The sequence below is a fragment of the Leiobunum rupestre genome, chromosome 5, assembly GCF_980474605.1.
Source record: "Leiobunum rupestre chromosome 5, qqLeiRupe1.1.hap1, whole genome shotgun sequence".
NCBI classification, from domain to species: Eukaryota; Metazoa; Arthropoda; class Arachnida; order Opiliones; family Sclerosomatidae; genus Leiobunum; species Leiobunum rupestre.
In genome coordinates this window covers 60,422,125-60,441,178 of record NC_143388.1, presented here as the reverse complement: position 1 = coordinate 60,441,178, position 19,054 = coordinate 60,422,125, and the positions used below count along the sequence as shown (strand labels likewise).

The window sequence follows — 19,054 nt, the reverse complement described above, 5'->3', positions numbered from 1 at the left end:
TAATATTTAAAATATAGTTAATACATCGGGGCATTATGTGAGCTTAAATGTCCGTGACATCTTGTTTAGTATTTGAGCCTCGCTTCGTTACTGTAAAGACCTCTCTGTGCTGTTCCGTTTGGAGGAGATGGAGTTAAGTTGGTTGGAAAATTACTTCCCATTATTCTCAATATCACTGGTGATTTTAGATTAGTATAATATCTTCCGAAAACCAGCCTCATAAATATAAAAATTTGTCAAATTAGTTCCCCGTTATAATGACTAGTCTCTAACTCAATTTAATTTTTACAAAGTCTGCCATTTCAGTTAGGAAAATATACAATTACTCTTAAAATTTAATAACACAGTAAATAATCAATTTCATACTTTATTAAGAATGCTCAAGAATCCACCGATCTAGTTCTAAAATATTAGGCCTCTGTTATACTGAAAGGAGACGAGCATGTAGCAGACGAAAATCCAGCAGTTTGGAGTCGAGTTTCTCACGTCACTAGGTGGCTCTATTTAAGCCAAAAAGAACAATTGACATACTTATTTGTAATATGTTACTTATGGTGGAAATAATTCGTGGCTTAGTACTCAAAAATCAGGGTTACTAATTGGCATTTAATACAAGTTGGCAAGCTTGCCAAAATATACCTCTCCTCGGAAGAGTTTTTAATTTTCAGTGAAGAGTAACTGTATCTGTGGTTCTGCGGTAGAACGCTCACCTGTCGTTCAAGAGCCTCGGGTTCGAATCCCGGCCGATTAAAAAATTATACTACACCCAATGACAAAAAGAGGGCGCTTTTGGAAAAACCTTTTCCCTGATTCTAAGAAATTGGGTACGCAGTGATTACCCTTTGCCCCGAAAATGCGAACGCGTTCGCAGGCCTGACAGACAGACACGGTGATTGTATAACCCCTCCTAGGGGACTTTGTCCCCTCGGAGAGGTAAAAACTATACTCTCCCAACAGTTTTTCTGATATTACTTCTATTTCGGTGGTTTTGATCTTAAATATATTTTACTCTTTTTGCTTTGCTTTTTCGTTATATCTCTATTATTTAAAGAAAACATTTAAAAATAAATAATTTTAAGTTTTATTATACTACAATTATTTTATTTTTCAAAATATTCAAAATTGAATTTTTTTGAAGTCCTATGAAGAATAAAGTTTATGATTAAAAATTTTCAAAATATTCGAAATTGAATTTTTTTCAAGTCCTATGAAGAATAAAGTTTATGATTAAAAATTTTCAAAATATTCGAAATTGAATTTTTTTCAAGTCCTATGAAGAATAAAGTTTATGATTAAATTTTTTTTCAAATTGTTAAAAAATTACATAAATTATCAATCTTCGTTAAATATCAACATGAGTGCTCGTCCATCAATGTAGCTATATTTTCTTCCCCTTTTCAATCACCTGATTACTTTTATTCAAACGAATTTCATTTAAACCATAGATATTTTGTCTACGTTTTTTATTTTTTTACGCTAATTCCTATTCTAGCTGTCTACCGCGGTTAAATTTTGATAAATGTGACTAAAAAAAGGCGTGTCTTCGTGTTTTAAGCGCAATTTTTGTATATATAGAAAGTAAATATCCGTTATCTTATTTTCGTATAAACGTTAAGTTGTGTTTCATCTCTCTCCATTTTGCGTGAAAATTTATAATCATTACCATGGCTGACCAGTTGACCGAAGAACAGATTTCGCTGTACAAAGAAGCCTTTGCCCTGTTCGACAAGGACGGTGACGGTCAGATCACCAACAAGAAAATCGGCATGGTCATGAGATGCTTGGGAAAGAACCCTACCGAGACCGAGCTCGGGGACATGGTGTCCAATTTGGACGCTGTTGGCCAAGGCACCGTCGACTTTACAGAGTTCCTAACCATGATGTCGCGCCAAGCGAAAAAGAGTGACATTGAGGAGGAAGTGTTGACGGCCTTCCGGTTTTTCGACGAAAACGGAACTGGCTTGATCAGCGTGGACGAGTTACGTCACGTCATTACCACCTTAGGAGAATGTCTCACTGAGGACGAAGTTGAAGAGTTTTTCAAGGAAGCGGACGTGAAGGGCGATGGTCAAATCAATTACTCGGAATTCGTGGCCTTGTTGGCTTCAAAGTAATCTCTGGATATTGGGCTATGTACTAACTCAATTACTTTTCGTTGTTATGTTGCGTTAATTTAATTTGTTTAAATATTATTTTTATTTGGTCATCGTATCGTAAAATTATTAATACGTTTTAATTTTCTGGTGGAAATAAACGAAATATTTTCTAAATACATTTTTAAAAGCATTAGTTTTTTTCTGTAATTATGTTATGCACACCAAGATTGTGGATTTATCGTGAAAGGTTTTAATAGTTAAAGTGTTATCATAAACATTATCACAGGACTGATTTTCAGAGCTATTGGGCAATCATTGTTTAGTTCAGAGCACCCTAGTGTCTAAAATATGGCCATCCCAAAATATAATGCTGCCAAGGACGTTAATATACTACTCAGTTCGGATTCAGGATCTAGAAAAGGTTCTATGATAATTTATACCACGTGGTAGGGTTGTGGCTAACACTGACTCAGTTTGCGTCTTGTTAGGGTATAAAAGTAAATGGGCCTACTAGTCCCGTAGTCCTCATAATGTAGAGCAAAAAAATTTCGAAATCGTTGTCTCTATAAATGATGATTCAAATTAAATCAAATAAAGCAATATTTTATTATTTAAATTAAATTTTGCTTTCACGAGTACTTGAATTAATACATGAATACTCGTAAAAAATTAAGAATGACAAATAACAAAAAACAATATTGAACAAAACAGGTATTTTGATTGCTGAACAAGCATTGACTTGAGATAAATATATTCTCGAAGCTGCTACATACGGTTGGGATATGTCACATAATAACTTGTCAGTATGACATGAAGGTTTTTTAGTTATTGAAACCTTGTAAGGGCTGTGACACGAATTACGTAACTTCCAACGCGTGTCGAAATACGCATATTCACTGTTTATATGCGAAATGGAAGTTAAGGAAGTGTCATTTGATCGTCTTTGGCTCCAAATTGAGATAAAAGAGTAATGCGAATCTAAGAAGAACGTTCGCCGTTAGTGCTGTCACCGAGTTAGAGGTCCTGTAAGCAGACGGCACGTTTTTTTTGTTTTAAAACCCCGGAAAATACCAATGTTATAAATACTTGTTGTCAAGACTACCAATAATCAGTCGCCGTCAGCTTTGTTTCTTCTGAGATCCGCATTTTTAATAATAAATAATAATAATCTGCTAGGTACCATCTTAGGCCTAAGTCATCAAGCGACTTATAATGCCTTTAAACAGGTGGCCGGGTTAAAATGCGTGGGAGGGTCGTGGCAAGCCCTTCATGCCACGCGAGCCAACAGCTCCCTACACTAAATATTACCGTTATGATAATGAATTCTTTTGAACTGTTACAAGTGGTAGCGTTACCTAACAAACTTCGATCCCTATTTCCTCTTCCGCCATGACTGAATTGTAATATGGTGGTTCGTTAGCTTCGGCATTCGTGTCCAAATCCGAAAGATATCCGCTGGAGGTATTGGACCCCAAGGACTCTTTGCCATTCCGCTGTCTCAACAAACTCTTGGTTTCTCGCTTCGAGTTGTCGCTTCCTAAATCCGGGATCTTTGGACCAGGTTTTCCATTATGCTTCAGGATCTTGTTATGGATGTCGATGGGCTCTAGTTGGATACTGGGCACGGCCAACGTGGGGTTCGACGGTGCTGGTTCGTTCTCGACGGGACGAACGTGATTTACAATGTCGTAGTTTACAAATTGGACTTGCCTGTCGTCGTGGCTCGTGTTGAGGAAAGTGGTCTCGCTTATGGCTAAGTAATCAATTGGTTTGCGTAACGAGTTCATTTTCGCGTATTGGTTGTCAAGTTCCAGGTAAGACTGCGGTAATGAAATTTTTAACAACAAAATATTAACTATACGTTTTTGAATATACATTATGGCACTGCATTAGTAATGTAAGATACATTTTTCATACGTTTCGCCCCATATTTTCAGCATACTACATGTACCCCTGGGGCGCCTTAAAATTCTAACAATTCTTCCGTTGATTGTGATAATTCTCACTTCTCAAACTTTTGTCGGTCCTTCTCACAGTTTACTTGATGCTGAAGAAAATACACATGATAATTTTGTGGTCGAAAATAAATTTCAGAGAATACAGAATGTTAAATTAATTTCCGATGAAATCTTCCTTTTAAATTATAAATAAAATGTTTTCTTCCGTTATATATTGTCGTGAAATCGTGTAAAAATAATATTTATTGCCAAAGGCTTAGTTTACTACGTTCGTGGGATTATCGTAAGCCGCCATCTTTAGAAGAATCTTTTTACATTTGACGCTTTTTAGCGAGTTCTCACGGGGAGAAAAATTCTCACGAAGAACTCTTCTCAAGAGAAGAATTCCTTCTTAGAATTTTGACGCACCCCAGGTTAGAGGTCCTTTCAGGGTGCTAGTGGTGCCGACTGCACCGCGTGTCCGAAGGGGTGATACTCTCATTAAAATATTTTTTTACCTTATTGCTATTGCTATATAGTTTAATAGTATGATCCCAGGGTGACACCATGAGTTAGGCTTTTGTGACACCACTGGATTCTTCTAGTCCGCGTTAAGAAAATATAACGCTTAAAAATGTAAACATTGACGACAATTAAGTTCATCAACTTGTGATAACACAGTACAAAATGTTGAAAAATTGACGAGTTATGTTTGTAACACGTAATTATCAGTTGCTATCGGGATTTACTTTCAGATGCTTATGAGAGCATAGTAAGAGGAATTACCGGAAATTATTATTACTGAGAGCCGTTTCTAAAGTGAACATACATTTTGATCAACTTTACACTAACAATGTAAGTCATTATACATAATAAGCTGTCTTTTTTAAGTCGACATAGTGAGGGCGTTGGGAGCCTTACCAAGGATTAAAACTGGCGCGTGGTAATTGATTTTTGGTTATGTATTTTTTCCCCTACTCACGCCGATCGTTTTGGGTATTACGCCAATTTGACGTCACTGCACACTTAACTAACTGACGTCACTGCACACTTAACTAACTGACGTCACTGCACACTTAACTAGCTAACCTCAAGTATTTCAACTAACTGTCAGACTTACCTCTTTAACACTTGCTTGAAGAAAATCCCCAAAAAAGTCCCCCAATGTCTCAAAGTCCGGTCGGTTTTCAGGATCGGAGTTCCAACAGTGGAGCATGATGCGGTATCTAATTCGATCACGAATAAGTACATTGAATTGTGTAACAGTCGGCTCTAAAAAGGGTCTCATGCTTACACATTACTGGGCGCGTAGTCGGGCTTATCCATTCGGTACCCTCCCTTCAGTCTATTGAAGAACTCTTCATCCAGATCCACTCCGGGATACGGGTCACAACCCAAGGTGAAAAATTCCCACAGCAATATCCCAAACGACCAGCTATCATTTGAAAAGATTATTATACCACTTGTAATTTAGATCTTCGAAAGAACTCAATACGTACACGTCGCTTTTAATAGTGAACACTTTATCAGAGATCGATTCCAAGGCCATCCACTTTACAGGTAAGAGTCCCTTTGATTGTAATTTTTTAAAAACCACAACCATAAACGAAATAATTAATTAATACTTACCTTCCCTTGCATTATATAAGCGCCGTAATTGTAGCAATCTTTAGCTAATCCAAAATCACAAATTTTCACCACATTGTCGTCAGCCAATAGAACGTTTCTGGCCGCCAAGTCCCGATGCAGCAGCTGCGGAAAGAGTTTGAACATTTAAATGAAGAAGAAACACGAGGAAGACTCTGCTCAAATCGACCAATCATTCGTTCTTTACCCTTCTGGAAGCGAGATACTGCATTCCTCTGGCCACTTGGAAAGCGTAGCAAAGCAGATCGCAAGTTGTAACGGGTTGGCATAAATCATCATCGTCATTGTCCAGAAGCCACGTTAAAGGGACATACTTAGCATCCGTGGTACTGGGGCTACTAGGAACCACGGACACATTGTAACTGTTCCCAGAGTCATTTACGTCCATCAAATTAGGACAATTCAATCTTTGTTTTTTAAATTAAATGTTAAGTGTAAATTATGGTGCTCAGTAAAGATAATTCTTTTAAATATTCACCGATAAATGGGATTTTTAAGTCCCTGGTTGGCAGCTAACTGCGCTCGAACGGGTGACCTTGGTAAAAGGGCCAAATTCAGATCAATAAGACCGGTTACATGGTCCAATTGATTGATAAATCTATGTTTTCTTTTGAGCAGGTAGGCGCGCAGATTTCCATATCGGCAGAATTCAACCATCACCAACAACTCCCCTGTAACAATAGGCTTTAATTAAGGCTCAGTGTCGATAAAACAACGAAAGCAGCAGTGGCGTAGCTAAAGGGCAAGGGGCCCCAGTGCAAAAAACAAATGGGTCCCCTAACCAATGTTTCAAAAAAAATAGATATTGAAAAATCTTTAATTTAAAAAATTTTTAAACGAAAACTTACAATCTTTTGCGCGCTTTAATGTTTGAAAAATTATCAATCACTTCGTTCAAATTTACTTTTGATGCAGCCTTGTTCTCGATTGCTATTAATGGTAAATGGCAAAGCCGATTTTGTCCCTGACTATTCCGCAAATAACTTTTAATTATTTTTAATTTGCTGAAAGATCTTTCAGCTGTTGCAGAAGTTACAGGTATAGTGTGAAATAATAACATTGCAGTAAACACTTCTGTAACGTCACATTCAAGAACTCCAAATTTCGTTATAATTACACTTAATAATTGTTGCAGGGCCCCCGCCCAAATCCTAATTTTTATAGGAAAAATAGGATTATATTTCTAACTTTTTAGGACAATTTTTACAAAATGATTGGATTTACTAACTTTATGCATTTAAAAACAAAATCTATATTTAGAGAAATAAATCTTCGATTTTCACTAAAAAAATAGAAACGATTTAACCATTTTATCACAAAAATATATTAGTTAACAATAACAAAAGAAGTATACATGTAGTTAAGAATGACTTCGTGGAATTTATCCTATATCTAAATCTAGCAATTTAACTGACGACGTGAGTGGCGGGATTTGAAATGGGCCAAATATCAAAATTATAGGATTTTATAGGACTTTCGGGGGATTTTGCCAAAAATATAGGATGAAATAGGACATTTTTGAAAATATAGGATTTTATAGGAATTGTAGGACCTCTGGGGCCCTGTTGTTGAACAGTCCACGCTTCGGTTAATTCCGGTAGACATTGAGAAATTGAAGCGAAAAATTTGGTCCTATTATATCAGAATTTTTTAACTGAAATTTATCACATTTTTGTAATAAAACTTTTGGCGTTAGAAAATCATATGTGATACATATTTCTCTCATACCAATAAAAAACGCCGCTCTACTCGAGATATCAAAATGTCTAACACATTATTGAAAATGGTCACTTTAAAAATATCTTCCCTTTTTCGAATCGGTGGTCAGAAGCTAATTCGTCAAAATGTTTTTTTAACTTTTTCTCCCGTTTTACTTGAAATTGGGGATCAATATATTTGCTGCAGTTTCATTGGCCTGGCATTATAATGATTCGAAGTCATTTCTGAAACTGTTCAATTTAATTCGAGCGCCTTCTAAAGCTCTACATGCCTCGTCCAAATCGATTTCACATTTTTGGAAATTTTTTGAAACATAGCTAATGTCGTTTAATACACGGTGCATGAATTCGCAGAGTAACAAAAATTCGAAGTTGAACATTTTTGTTTTAATATTTTCTGCTTCAACCCGTTCGTCTTCACTGTGACTTTCAAGGATTATTTCTGACAATGCTTTGATAATATCGAAAAAAAGAAGTTTCACTGCACATAACGTGCTAAGCCTGCTGGACCCTCTGGTAGGATTTAATTTTTTCAAGCTCTTTTCTGATTCGCTAGTGAAATTCGATAACAGACCCCAACGCTTAATGCTATTACTAAAAAAATTATACAGGTCTTGAATAGTTCCGAAAAAGTTCTGTATTTCCACACAACCACGCACGGCATCGTTTATCACCAAATTTAGGTTCGGACTAGGACAGTGTACATATTCGGCATGACGAAGCGTCGAAGTATTTATGTAACGTAAATACGTGCATTTCCCGAATTTTTCCACAGTATAGCCTAGGCTTTGGGGCCCCCCTGAGCTATGGGGCCCTGGTGCACCGCACCTCCCAGGCCTATGATAGCTACGCCACTGGAAAGCAGAAAGATAAATTACCTTTCATCATATTCTTGGTGACAGCTCCGAGTAAATTAACGATATTTAAATGCTTGCCCAAGTGAATCAGGATCTTCAATTCGGCTACCAACGCTTTTCGTTGACCTTTATCGGCTCTTTCTGAAAGTTGACATTTACGTTAGCTGATTCTTGCAATTTGACGTTTCAATATGTCACTTACCTTTCAGCATCTTGACAGCGACTGTGGTGCTACCTTCACCTTCCAGACCAATAGCTTCTGCTTCAATAACCCTCCCAAAGGCGCCTTGACCGAGGATTGAACCCATCTTCAACCTCTCTTTGGGGAATTCAAAACTATGATCGTAAGGCAACAGTTCAACCTGGTCGTCCAACGCCAAGTTATGGTTTAACCGTTCGATTTCGCCTTTGTTGAATAACTCCTGACACAAGGCTTTCAATTCAGCTTTCTCTTCCTAATCAGAAAAAGACGCCTTTCATAGAAATTGAAATCCACAAGAAAACTCGTGAACTAAAGACGTACTCGTTCTTTGCGTACGCGTCGTATCCAACAAAATACAACGACCAGGAATATTATTATTATAATGGTCAAAACAACGGCCAAGGCCTTTGTCTCAGTCGGAGCAGATTCGTTATCTTTTACGTAGACATTGAACATCCGTTCTCCCACACCCCTTCGATTTTGAACTACGCATTTGTAGGTTCCTTCGACGATGCCCTTCAAAGCCACAGTAATGTTAAGAATTTCTCCATTTAGGCCGGTTTTTATGATGTAAGGGTTCTGAACTAGTTGGTTATTTTGATACCAAGATACGCTTGGTTGGGGTACACCAGTAGAGGTACAATCCAGAGCACCACTACGACCAACTTCCAGTTCCAGTTTGGGGGTCATTTGGTTTGATATAAATTGGGGTTTGCTGGCGGCTGTCGAAAACGAATCAAAGATGGTATAAATTGGCGCATTTTCCCAAATGGGATACTTACGATAAATGACCAGAGTGTAGCTTTTGTTAAACCACCCCAGTCCGTCTAGGCGTCTTCCTTCGCAAATTATAGTTTCGTTGGTGATCGCAATGTTCCTGGCGCTAATACGAGACATTAAAGAATACGAGGTATTTCCGTTGGTAATTTGCCATTCTGCGTGAAGAAACTGTAGTTCTCACCTTCCGGATCGTCAGACTAACCAAGGGCGTATTTAAGGGGGGGTTTTGGGGGTTCAAACCCCCCCCCCGAAATGCTGATGATCGGGGGGGAGGTACCTAATAAAAATCAGTGAAACTTCCGTCAGCACCCCCCCCTTGAAATTTTTCCTCAAAACCCCCCCAGAAATAAAATCCTGGATACGCCCTTGAGACTAACAGGGCTCCTGAAAGGTCTCGGAAAATGAATATTCCTAACAGAAATTAAAATAACTCCAATGTTTATTTATATTAGCCCATAATTGGCCACAGTCTTTCGATGGTATTCAAATTTGAGACATCATTTTCGAGTTCAGTAAATCTTTGAAAAACTTCGAACTTGTTCGAGTCATTCATTTTCGAGACAATTTGCATGCGACTAATGAGTATAATGCTTACCATTAACACTGTCCTCCAAAGGCATTTTTGTATTATCCGAGTCTATGATATACCAAAATATATTCGAGAACTTGAAACGGTTCGCCTTGCAAATTAATTCTACATCATCACCTTGAAAAACGTTACTTCTGGGAGCGGTAATTCCGAAACCACCTTCAACGTCTACAATTAAAAGAACAAACGTATTTACCACAACAGCTGGTTAATAGTTGTTAAACCCATTTGTATTAATACTTACCAGTAACGGTAAATTTCGTAGTTATATTATCATAGCCTAGATTGTTTGATCCCAAACACAAATATTCCCCAGACTGATTAGCCGTGACCTCTAATGACCTTTGTGGTTTGTAGGGCAATGTTTTATTGATGTCATTCAACCTCTCGTGGTTGTCCCAATAGGTGATGTTGTCAATGTCAGACCAGAGCGATGAACACGAATCGAAGTCATAGCATTGGCGCCACTTCCAGGACACATTGTCGATGGGGAAACCGTCCACGACGCAATATAAAGTGTATTTCTCGTTATAGTTGTAAAGTTCTAGATCGTCTCCAACGCGGGCGATTGGCGGTGCTATAATAGAATATATAATATAATAACAGCCAGTAGGTGGCGACACTAAAGCCACGTTCACACTAGAGCCTAAAACCCAGTTTAGGTCGGTTTGTATGCCAGTTTTGACCGCCTACGATAATTCTTAGTTCACACGTGCGAAATCGCTTGAATTCGCTTCACCCCGGTTCGCTTATCGCCAAGGCTTAACGCCATTTCAAATTATGACTAGAATTGTTAAAATACTAAAATGTATCCCAAAACAATTAGTTAATCGTGTTTACTATATATATAGTAATATTATTTGACATTATTTAGAATTTTATCCCAATTATTTTTGAAAATACGAGCAATTTGACTTCCCCGCCTTGTCGTTTTGAAAGCGATTCTAAGCGAACCGACTCGGACGAATTGCTTCCCGAACCAACACGAAGCGATTTCTCACGTTGGTTTTAAAAACCAGTTATCGAAACGAAGCGAATTTAGGGGTAAGTGTGAACGTAGCTTAAGTAGTAGCAAAGCGGATAAGTCTAAACTTTATCCGAATAGTTAACGTTTTCATAAAAGCACGAAACATTTCAAATATGAATTATTAACTTTCCGCCATCTTGGATCTAAGATGTGTCAGAAACCATTTTTGTGCGGAAAATCTATTTCAGCTTCTTACAAAACGGTATTTATATTCTTAAGTGTTCAATCGCATATCTTAATTTTTTCGTTTCCATCCTCCATCTTGAATTCAAAATGTCTGACTTTGAATTTACCCTCCCAGTGAAAATCCCTGTATAATTCTATCTGTATAATTCTACAAGTATTTTCTTTTCTTACTTATAATAACAGAATGAAAATGCGTCTTAACACTTTAATAATGTAAGTACCGTTCTAATTATGTCAAAACCGTTAATAGAATTACTAAAAAAAGGTGGTTTCTTAGACATCAAATGTTCGCCATCGTTATATCTCCTTGTTTGCAATTCCTCTTAAGCCAAAACCGAAAGCGTACCTTGGACGAAAAGAAGAACCGTTTTTTGGTCTTTATAATCTCCGTTTTCGACGACAATGGTGTAATTACCAGTGTCATTTCGGGTAACGGAATTGATGGTCAGGATTTCGTCAAAAATTATAGATCGGTTGTCACGGTGAAAGGAGTTCAATATGTCGATTCTCTTCGATTTTCGCAATAATCTACCATTCTTAAAGAATTCAACAGTCAAGTCTTTTCTGCTGAAGGAAGAGATGAGATGGAAAACAATCTTGGCTGCAGTTTTCTCGGAGGTGGATATGTATTCCTTATGCGGCGTCATCGTGATGTTGATGTACGGTTCCAGATCGTCACCTATAGGTATTTACATAAGCCTATGATAAGGTCCCCATAAGTAAATGTCTACGATAGGGGCCCATGGTAACGGCGTTTTCCTTGCGAGAAGAAAATTAACGTACGATGATAGGGCAGTAGCATCATCTTCTTTTTCAAAATTTCTACATATAAAATATTATCTTTCTTGGTAGAGCAGCCACGCTCGGGTTGATAAATGCCACTAAAACGCGTCAAAATCTCAAATTTAAAAAATACCTTCATTAACACAACTCTTATTTCCAATAGCCAGTTTTAGGTTCTGATGAATCCTTTTGCAAAGATAAGTGTTAATTTGAAGTTATAAAGCCATTAAATTGTGAATAAGCCTTGGCTACGGTGCTAAGGGCTCGCGGCGGAGATTTCTCCCGCGTGGTTCTAAATTTAAACACGTTCGCGCACGCCTTCTGCGCATTCATAATGCATTTCGACCAATTTATTTAAATACCTACCTCTTAATAAAGGGTATTAGATCGTCAAAAATTTGGCCTAGACCTTTGCTTATGGGGACCTTATGATAGGCTTATGGTATTTAGTAAGGGTACTCTGTAGTCAAACTAAGGCGATCATTTTCCTCCAAGAGACAATAATTTTGTTGGATGCTTACTTTTGACTTCAACGTAGGTTTTGTTTATGGTTTCTTTCAGGTTGTGTATGACTTTGCAAGTATAGAAACCCTCGTCCACTTTTTGAGCGTGTAGCACAGTTATCCGTGATTGTAGTCTTTTGACGGAAGTAGACATACCCGGAGGTTTGTACGTTAAACCAGTCGGCTTCTGAACTATGTATCTTTGGTTCGAATTTCCCTGCTACAAGGAAAGGAGAGAATGGCATTTGGAATTTGGTCTTTTATTTTTCATAAATTCCAAAGGTGACGAAGACTGTGACTTACTTTCGGTTTTCCAGGATAGTCCCACGTCATAGAAGCCAATCCACCAAGTTCCATGTAAAATATACAATTTAAGCTGAAGTTGGACGAAACTCTTGCGTATTCCGTTTCTTCTTCTTCGACGATGGGATGAAGCGTAACTTTGGCACTAGCTAAAATAGGCAAACAGGAGGAAATGTTCAGTAACTTTCAAATTGTAGTAAAATACTAAATTTATAAATATAGGAATTTTCTAAACTAAAGTAATAGTTTTCGTTAATTATTGATTTACTAAATTAAAGGGCCACACTGGAGTTTCGAAAGTCGAGTGGTTCCTCCTCTTCCGTACCTCGTGACAGCAGATTCGACCAATCATATTTAAACGCGTGTGAAATCTACTAATACTGCATTACCCTTAGCCAAGCAAAATTGGGTATTTTAAGAAATTACTATATTTAGTTTATTAAATTATATTTAAATAATCGAGGAAAGTCACGCACACAATAAATGTCATAGACGTTTATGGGCTTAACTATAATTTCTCAATACTAATAGTTAATGACAATGGCGCTTTCACTGTTTGGACAAAATTTTCCTGGATTGCCTATTCATAAAAACCGACACTAAGCCTACTGATACATTACAGTGCTTAGGGCAGGCTCGGACTGGCACCTAAAATCGGCTCGGGCATTGTAGAGACGCCGGCCCCTACTAGACGCTGGCTAGACGGCCCAGATCGGCCCACCAAGAATTTGCCCAGACCGGCCCATCGGGAATTTGCCCGATCTGCCCTATGGCCAGTCCGGGCCTGGCTTAGTGATATTCACATAATTATAAAGAGATCTTACTTTTGGGTTGCTCGAATCTCGAGTGAAAGCCCTCGGTGATTGGCTGAACTATACTGGGCGGGTTGAAAGGGCAAACGTACTCGATAATGGACCACAGCAAGCATAGTCTCCACAACCGATTGGGCATTTTCATTCCAATTAGAAAGGAACCTAATTTCGCGCACTTGTCGCTCTCCGCAATTTGTTTCTGGGCAATGTGTTGGAGCAAACTGAACGAAAAGGAAAGAAATAGCAGAGAAGCGAATCTTTATCGCTCACACGTCCCAGTTTGCGTGTTTCCGTTCAAGGAACAAGCGCGTTTCCCAGAAGTGCGCGTGCCGTAGTTCCTTAAAAGGCCGGTTCACACGGGCAGTGTTTTCCCGCGTTTCTCAATTTTCTCGTTTTACCACCTTTTCCCGATGTTCTGTGCACTCGGATTTTACAGCCGCCAGCGCTACCGGTAAACCAGAAAACGGAGAAAAAATGTTAAAATATCTCTACTTTATTTTCCCGGTTTTTTTAAGCACTTTGAGCTCAACCAATGTCACGTGATATAAAGAGCCAATTTGAAAGTCTTTAAAAGTACGCTTGCGAATTTTTGCGTCTATCACGTGATGGCATAACGCTCACTGATTGGTCGAGCCTCAAAAAAAGGTCGTCCGTTTCCTCGTTTGCCAGCAGCGCTCGCGGCGTTAAATTCCGGAAAATTTTGTCCCTGTGCACAGTCGTTTTCCCGTGAGTCAGAACACAGCCAACTTTGATCTCACGCTATAGTGGCCAACCCATTCGCGGAAATTCTGTAAGCCAGCTATAACAAGCGTGGGACTGAACTCATAAAGTTTTTTATATTGGCTTCAATGCAAAAACTATTCTAAAAATAATATTCCGCTAGGGCGCTCAACTCTTATAGATATGTTTGCTCATAGGTTAACATAGAAACTTCAACGAATGGGTTGGCCGCTATAGCGCTAGATCAAAGTTGGCCGTGGTTAGAAAATAGAGAAAAGCAGGAAAACACTGCCCGTGTGAACCAGCTTTTAGCGTTGGAGGGAAAGCAGCCCTAGTTTAGCATTATTCCATATCGAAGCAATACAAGCTCAAGAAAACTACTCGTGTTAATTGGCCGCATTCGGGGCTATTTGACCAACGCTGGACAGGTCCCCCTAGCGACGCAAAGTGGAAGGCTGTGTAGACTACAGCCATGTTGTAAAAAAAAACTCGACGGGTATTCAAATTTTTATATACTTACTCACGTAAATATGCAATTTTTAAAATTTTATCCTTCGTGTCCAGGTACGAGCCAAGAAACGTTTATTATAATGAGAGCGCATGGTGTTAAATTGTTCGGAATTGGTATACTATACAGCCCTGAAAATTGATATACAAGTGCCTTGAACTATACTCTCTCTCTACTACCTAATTTTTACCTCTCCGAGGGGACAAAGTCCCCTAGGAGGGGTTATACAACGACCGTGTCTGTCTGTGGGTCTGTGGGTGGGTCTGTGGGTGGGTCTGTGGGTGGGTCTGTCTGTCTGTCAGGACTGCGAACGCGTTCGCATTTTCGGTGCAAAGTGTAATCACTGCGTACGCAGTTTCTCAAAGGGTTGGCAAAACCACCGTGTGACGGTGAGCGTTAACGGATGCATTTGCGTTTTGGTTTGGATGGTGTTTTTTCGCTCACCGTCGTGACGGTTTTGTGTATTACGTTTTTGTAATGTTTATGCGTAGGTTGTGAGTGTTGAATTTGTTGTGTTTGTGTTCTGATGGTTGTGCATGTTGAGTCTGTTGTGTTTATATGGGCGTTTTCTCTCCAACTTCTTCTTAATGACTTTGGGACGGACCGAGTGCTGAGTGTAATGCTACCTCTCAACGTCCAATGGCAGGGTTTCCACCAGTTGTACACGGTATTCGTCTTAGTATCAATTTGCGATCGCATCGGGCGGGATTTGAACCCGAGACCTCCTGATTGACAGGCGGACGTTCTACCACAGAACCACCGACACTTGTTACGGCTAATTGAAAATTAGACCTTCAGCTTTATCGGAAGCGTATTTAATAGAGTACGAAATTTTGGTTTAATTGAAATAGAATTGAAATTGAAATTATTGCATCGAAGAAATTCTAATTTAGCGTTTCTCTATTGATTAAAAACAAATGCGCCACCCAGGTTTCGAATCCAGACCATTCGGCTTGGCAGTCGAGCGCTCTACCACAGAACCACCGATAGCTGCTTAGATTCACTGAAATTAAGACAGGCATCGTAAGCATAATAGGTAATAAAGTCTTTTTTTATTAATGAATTTATGAAGGCCTAATCTGGTATTTTTTAAAGGTTAAATCTTGTTTTAGCGCAGTCAGCCGAGATTAGAGGGTTAAAGGGTAGACCCTGTGGGTGGTCCACTTTCTTAACGACCTATATATAGTTCTGTTAATTCAAAGGAGATAATTTAACGTTAATTGCTTTAAGAGGTGGCGGTTAGTCAAGTGGCTCTCTGTGCTTTGTTGATGGTAAGGTTTTTGCTTCTTGTAAATACATTTGGTGTGGATATTTGGATATCTACGATTTCTAACGCAGTCAATGATTTCTTGGGTGTGCGAGTCATTATATGATATTGGAAATTGGACGGCATTGGTCTTTTTCATGTGGTATGCGTCACAACGTCAACAGGAAGTGAACGAGTCGTCCACTACCAGATATCTACGGTATCTTCATCAAGGGCGAGTGTTGAAATAAAATGAGCGTTAAAGATGCGGCAAGTATTTCGTAAGCGAGTAATTCCAAAAAGCCTCTGTAGATATTTCTTTCATTAAAATTTGCTTCGTATTATATTTAACTGATAAACTTGTTCTGTAAAAGGGTTTAATTCAATTGTGCATTGTTATAGTACGTCTAACTTACTGTTGTAACTACTTAACTTATGATATTCTGAATAAATTAAAATTGGTCGTTTCGTCTCAATTATTTTAATTATAATTAAAATTTTATACCGCGCGGGATAGAAATGGGTTAATATTTTTAACAAATAACTCTAAATTGTGGAGATATATCTTTAAGGGTTATCTCGAGAAATTAATACCACTAGGGACAATTCTACCGAGGAGAGGTATATTTTGGCTTGCCAACTTGTTATTTTCCAAAATAACCTACTGAAAAAAAGTTTAAAAGCAAACAAAACGCTTGTTTCCGAGGACGCCCGCATCTTCGTTTGTTTGTGTTTTTTAAAATACCTATTCTACGTTGCACCGCATCACCGCAACTTTATGAATAGAAAATGGTGAATTACGTGTAGCTCGGGTGGTAAAGGTGGTAAAGTTATGATTTTTTTCATGGTGATTCGTGTCATAGTACTGCTTAAAACCTGATATGGAACCACATCGAGATATTTTTTACTTTATTTTTTTCTTAAATTTCTATTTTTTTTATTAATACTTGAATATTACGTCTACCCAATAAATAAGAAAATTTTCCAATTCAACTGAAATTGTCTACGTTTATTAATACTTAATTCAATATGATTATTTTTAAATAATCAAATTACAATTATTATGAATTTTTAATTATAAAACAGAAATATGAAAATATTGAAAGAATTCTTTTGCATTAAGGACATAGAATGTGAAATCTTAACTATCATAATTTCCTTCACACGTGCATATAACGGTACATTTGAGGTTAGCCATCGTGTATTCGCAGGTGTTGCATTTAAATGTTTTTCAAATCAGAAGAAAGCGGGAAAAAAGGATTTTTAAAAAAATATCTCAATGTGGTTCCATATCATAACTTTAACACCTTTAAACCCCGAGCTACACGCGTTTTACGATTTTTCCTCGTGAAGAAAAAGGTAAAATCTTAAAAGACGGCAAGTAAAAAAATATCTTAGTTAGTAAACATGCCCAAAAATTGTGTTCGAAAGAACTTTTGATTTTCAGAATTCTTTACGTAGGAGCTTCATACATGTACTCCTAGGAGTTTTAGATAGCCACTGAAGAAAAATCTTGAAGATTTTTAGGACTGAGGGGTTTTAACGTTGAACTGTCTAGGATTTTAACTAATACTCTCCCCATCGAGGAGAGATGAACCAAAAGTACCCGCTGCCCACTGAGATCGATGTCCTGTAGACCAAATTCACAACTTTCAAAGCGGAATCCATAAAGGAAGTGTTCAAACTAGGGATAACTAATCATCCAAAAGTGGAGAGCCCAAAATAGACTTCTGGAAACTGTTGATAAGACCCCCATACCGGAACTCAATAACGCTATATTTGAGAGAAACATTTGCGGATTTAATTTGAAATCGCAGAATCCGGTTCAACCAACGGATTAATTAAATAAATAATCTAAATTCAATTGAAATATAAAACGAGAGGCGGAAAACACTTATCCGCACACACATAACAGAAGTTTCAAAGGAATATTTATTCTTTAAAAAGAAAACAATGCTTATTTTAGACTACTAATCTAAATTAATGTGAATGAAAAAAAATCGCAATTTATATGCTTTAAGCGGAAAAAAATCAACTTCTTTATAACATAATTTTTCGAAGAAAACATTTCTTATAGTAAAAGTAATTTCAGTTCAAAATGTGGGTACTCTTAGGAAAGATAAAATAATTTCAAATCTGAAGGTCTCCTTCCAAGATTTACCTAATCAGGGTCTATTCACGAATGACGTTACTCGAAAAATAGTAATTTTCGACCACAATCCCCTTCCTAACGAAGAGTAGCAATATGAAAGTAGCTTTATAAATCTTGAAATTTTTTAATTACGTTCAAAATTAAAAATATTTATTTATTGTATTGTCTCTAGAAAACTAATCACACTATTATAAATGAGATAAAGAAGTATTAAAAGTGACTTTAATGAGGTTCTTGAAAGGATTTTAGATAAAAGGGGGTTAAATCAACCTTTGGTTTTATATGAGATAAATAAAACAATGGGAGCGCGATGTCTCATTTAAAACCCTTTCGGAAATGGTTAATTTAACTTTGATCAAATGTTGATATAATTTCATAGATAAAGATTCGATAAAAAATGGCTTAGATTAAAAGAGGATAAAATAATTACGTAATCCAAATTCGATCCAATGTTGATATAATTTCTTCAAATCGTCATACATACCAAGGATATTACATTCATGTTTCACTGAGGCAGTTTTGAAAAGGTTTGAGAAAGCTTTGACTCGATGCTAAACATTAATTTCCAATAACTTTATAACCATCGGTCGAAGACAAAATTCGTGGCCATATTAGGGTTTTCTTAACATTCAGGGCGGTAGGGGTTTCCAAAGGTGGGAAGAGATGGCCCAGGTTTTGAAAAAGAAAATATAGACCCATGTTGAAAGTTGGGGGGCCGAAAATTAACATATTTACCTGGCAACTCAGCATTTGGACGGAACATCCGTTTCCTTACTTCCGCCTGTATATTTCAATGGCGGTCACGTGGTTCAAAACGTCACAAACAGGATGTTCCGTCCAAAGGTCTCACTTAAGCCTCGTCTGCGGCCCCTCTTTTGTTATGGGTCTATTAATGTTTTTTTGGGTGGTTGAATCAAGGATATATGTTAGAAGGATAGGTAGCCCTCCGGCCAGCCCGTGTTTTCAAAACGCCTCTAAACGTGGGACG

The 19,054-nt window shown here is 37.8% G+C and overlaps 3 protein-coding genes and 1 pseudogene across 3 annotated transcripts; 2 read left to right on the top strand and 2 right to left on the bottom strand.

Annotated features, from left to right (window-relative positions):
* The first annotated feature begins 1,603 nt into the window (after positions 1 to 1,603).
* LOC149945499 (uncharacterized) lies at positions 1,604 to 2,114 on the top strand (annotated as a pseudogene).
* Positions 2,115 to 2,813: 699 nt separating this feature from the next.
* LOC149945498 (vascular endothelial growth factor receptor 2-like) lies at positions 2,814 to 8,913 on the bottom strand. Its single transcript, XM_090175289.1, has 10 exons — positions 8,779 to 8,913; positions 8,458 to 8,710; positions 8,277 to 8,396; positions 6,159 to 6,351; positions 5,868 to 6,087; positions 5,663 to 5,785; positions 5,533 to 5,603; positions 5,328 to 5,468; positions 5,154 to 5,259; positions 2,814 to 3,916 (listed from the first exon to the last, which is right to left on the bottom strand). The coding sequence occupies exons 1-10, from the start codon at positions 8,911 to 8,913 to the stop codon at positions 3,452 to 3,454; spliced, it is 1,827 nt and encodes a 608-aa protein (XP_090031415.1). The 3' UTR covers positions 2,814 to 3,451.
* A 772-nt stretch (positions 8,914 to 9,685) lies between these two features.
* On the bottom strand, positions 9,686 to 10,989 carry LOC149945497 (vascular endothelial growth factor receptor kdr-like). Its single transcript, XM_090176584.1, has 4 exons — positions 10,980 to 10,989; positions 10,071 to 10,403; positions 9,886 to 9,994; positions 9,686 to 9,812 (listed from the first exon to the last, which is right to left on the bottom strand). Exons 1-4 carry the CDS (start codon positions 10,987 to 10,989, stop codon positions 9,686 to 9,688), a joined length of 579 nt encoding a protein of 192 aa, XP_090032710.1.
* Positions 10,990 to 11,323: 334 nt separating this feature from the next.
* LOC149945496 (uncharacterized) lies at positions 11,324 to 12,509 on the top strand. Its single transcript, XM_090176583.1, has 3 exons — positions 11,324 to 11,483; positions 11,583 to 11,724; positions 12,384 to 12,509. The coding sequence occupies exons 1-3, from the start codon at positions 11,324 to 11,326 to the stop codon at positions 12,406 to 12,408; spliced, it is 327 nt and encodes a 108-aa protein (XP_090032709.1). The 3' UTR covers positions 12,409 to 12,509.
* Positions 12,510 to 19,054: the final 6,545 nt, after the last annotated feature.

What these genes read in the sequence shown, in the direction of transcription:
- LOC149945498 (XM_090175289.1), bottom strand. Translation starts at nt 8,913, where the DNA reads ATGTTCAATGTCTACGTAAAAGATAACGAATCTGCTCCGACTGAGACA. An exon ending in GACGCGTACGCAAAGAACGA is followed by an intron (nt 8,711 to 8,778) that starts GTACGTCTTTAG and finishes TTTTCTGATTAG; the next exon opens with GAAGAGAAAGCTGAATTGAA. An exon ending in CTTAAAAATCCCATTTATCG is followed by an intron (nt 6,088 to 6,158) that starts GTGAATATTTAA and finishes TAAAAAACAAAG; the next exon opens with ATTGAATTGTCCTAATTTGA.
- LOC149945497 (XM_090176584.1), bottom strand. An exon ending in TACGAAATTTACCGTTACTG is followed by an intron (nt 9,995 to 10,070) that starts GTAAGTATTAAT and finishes TTTTAATTGTAG; the next exon opens with ACGTTGAAGGTGGTTTCGGA. An exon ending in AAGTTCTCGAATATATTTTG is followed by an intron (nt 9,813 to 9,885) that starts GTATATCATAGA and finishes TATACTCATTAG; the next exon opens with TCGCATGCAAATTGTCTCGA.
- LOC149945496 (XM_090176583.1), top strand. Translation starts at nt 11,324, where the DNA reads ATGTTCGCCATCGTTATATCTCCTTGTTTGCAATTCCTCTTAAGCCAA. An exon ending in TTCGGGTAACGGAATTGATG is followed by an intron (nt 11,484 to 11,582) that starts GTCAGGATTTCG and finishes CCATTCTTAAAG; the next exon opens with AATTCAACAGTCAAGTCTTT. An exon ending in TTCCAGATCGTCACCTATAG is followed by an intron (nt 11,725 to 12,383) that starts GTATTTACATAA and finishes GGTTTCTTTCAG; the next exon opens with GTTGTGTATGACTTTGCAAG.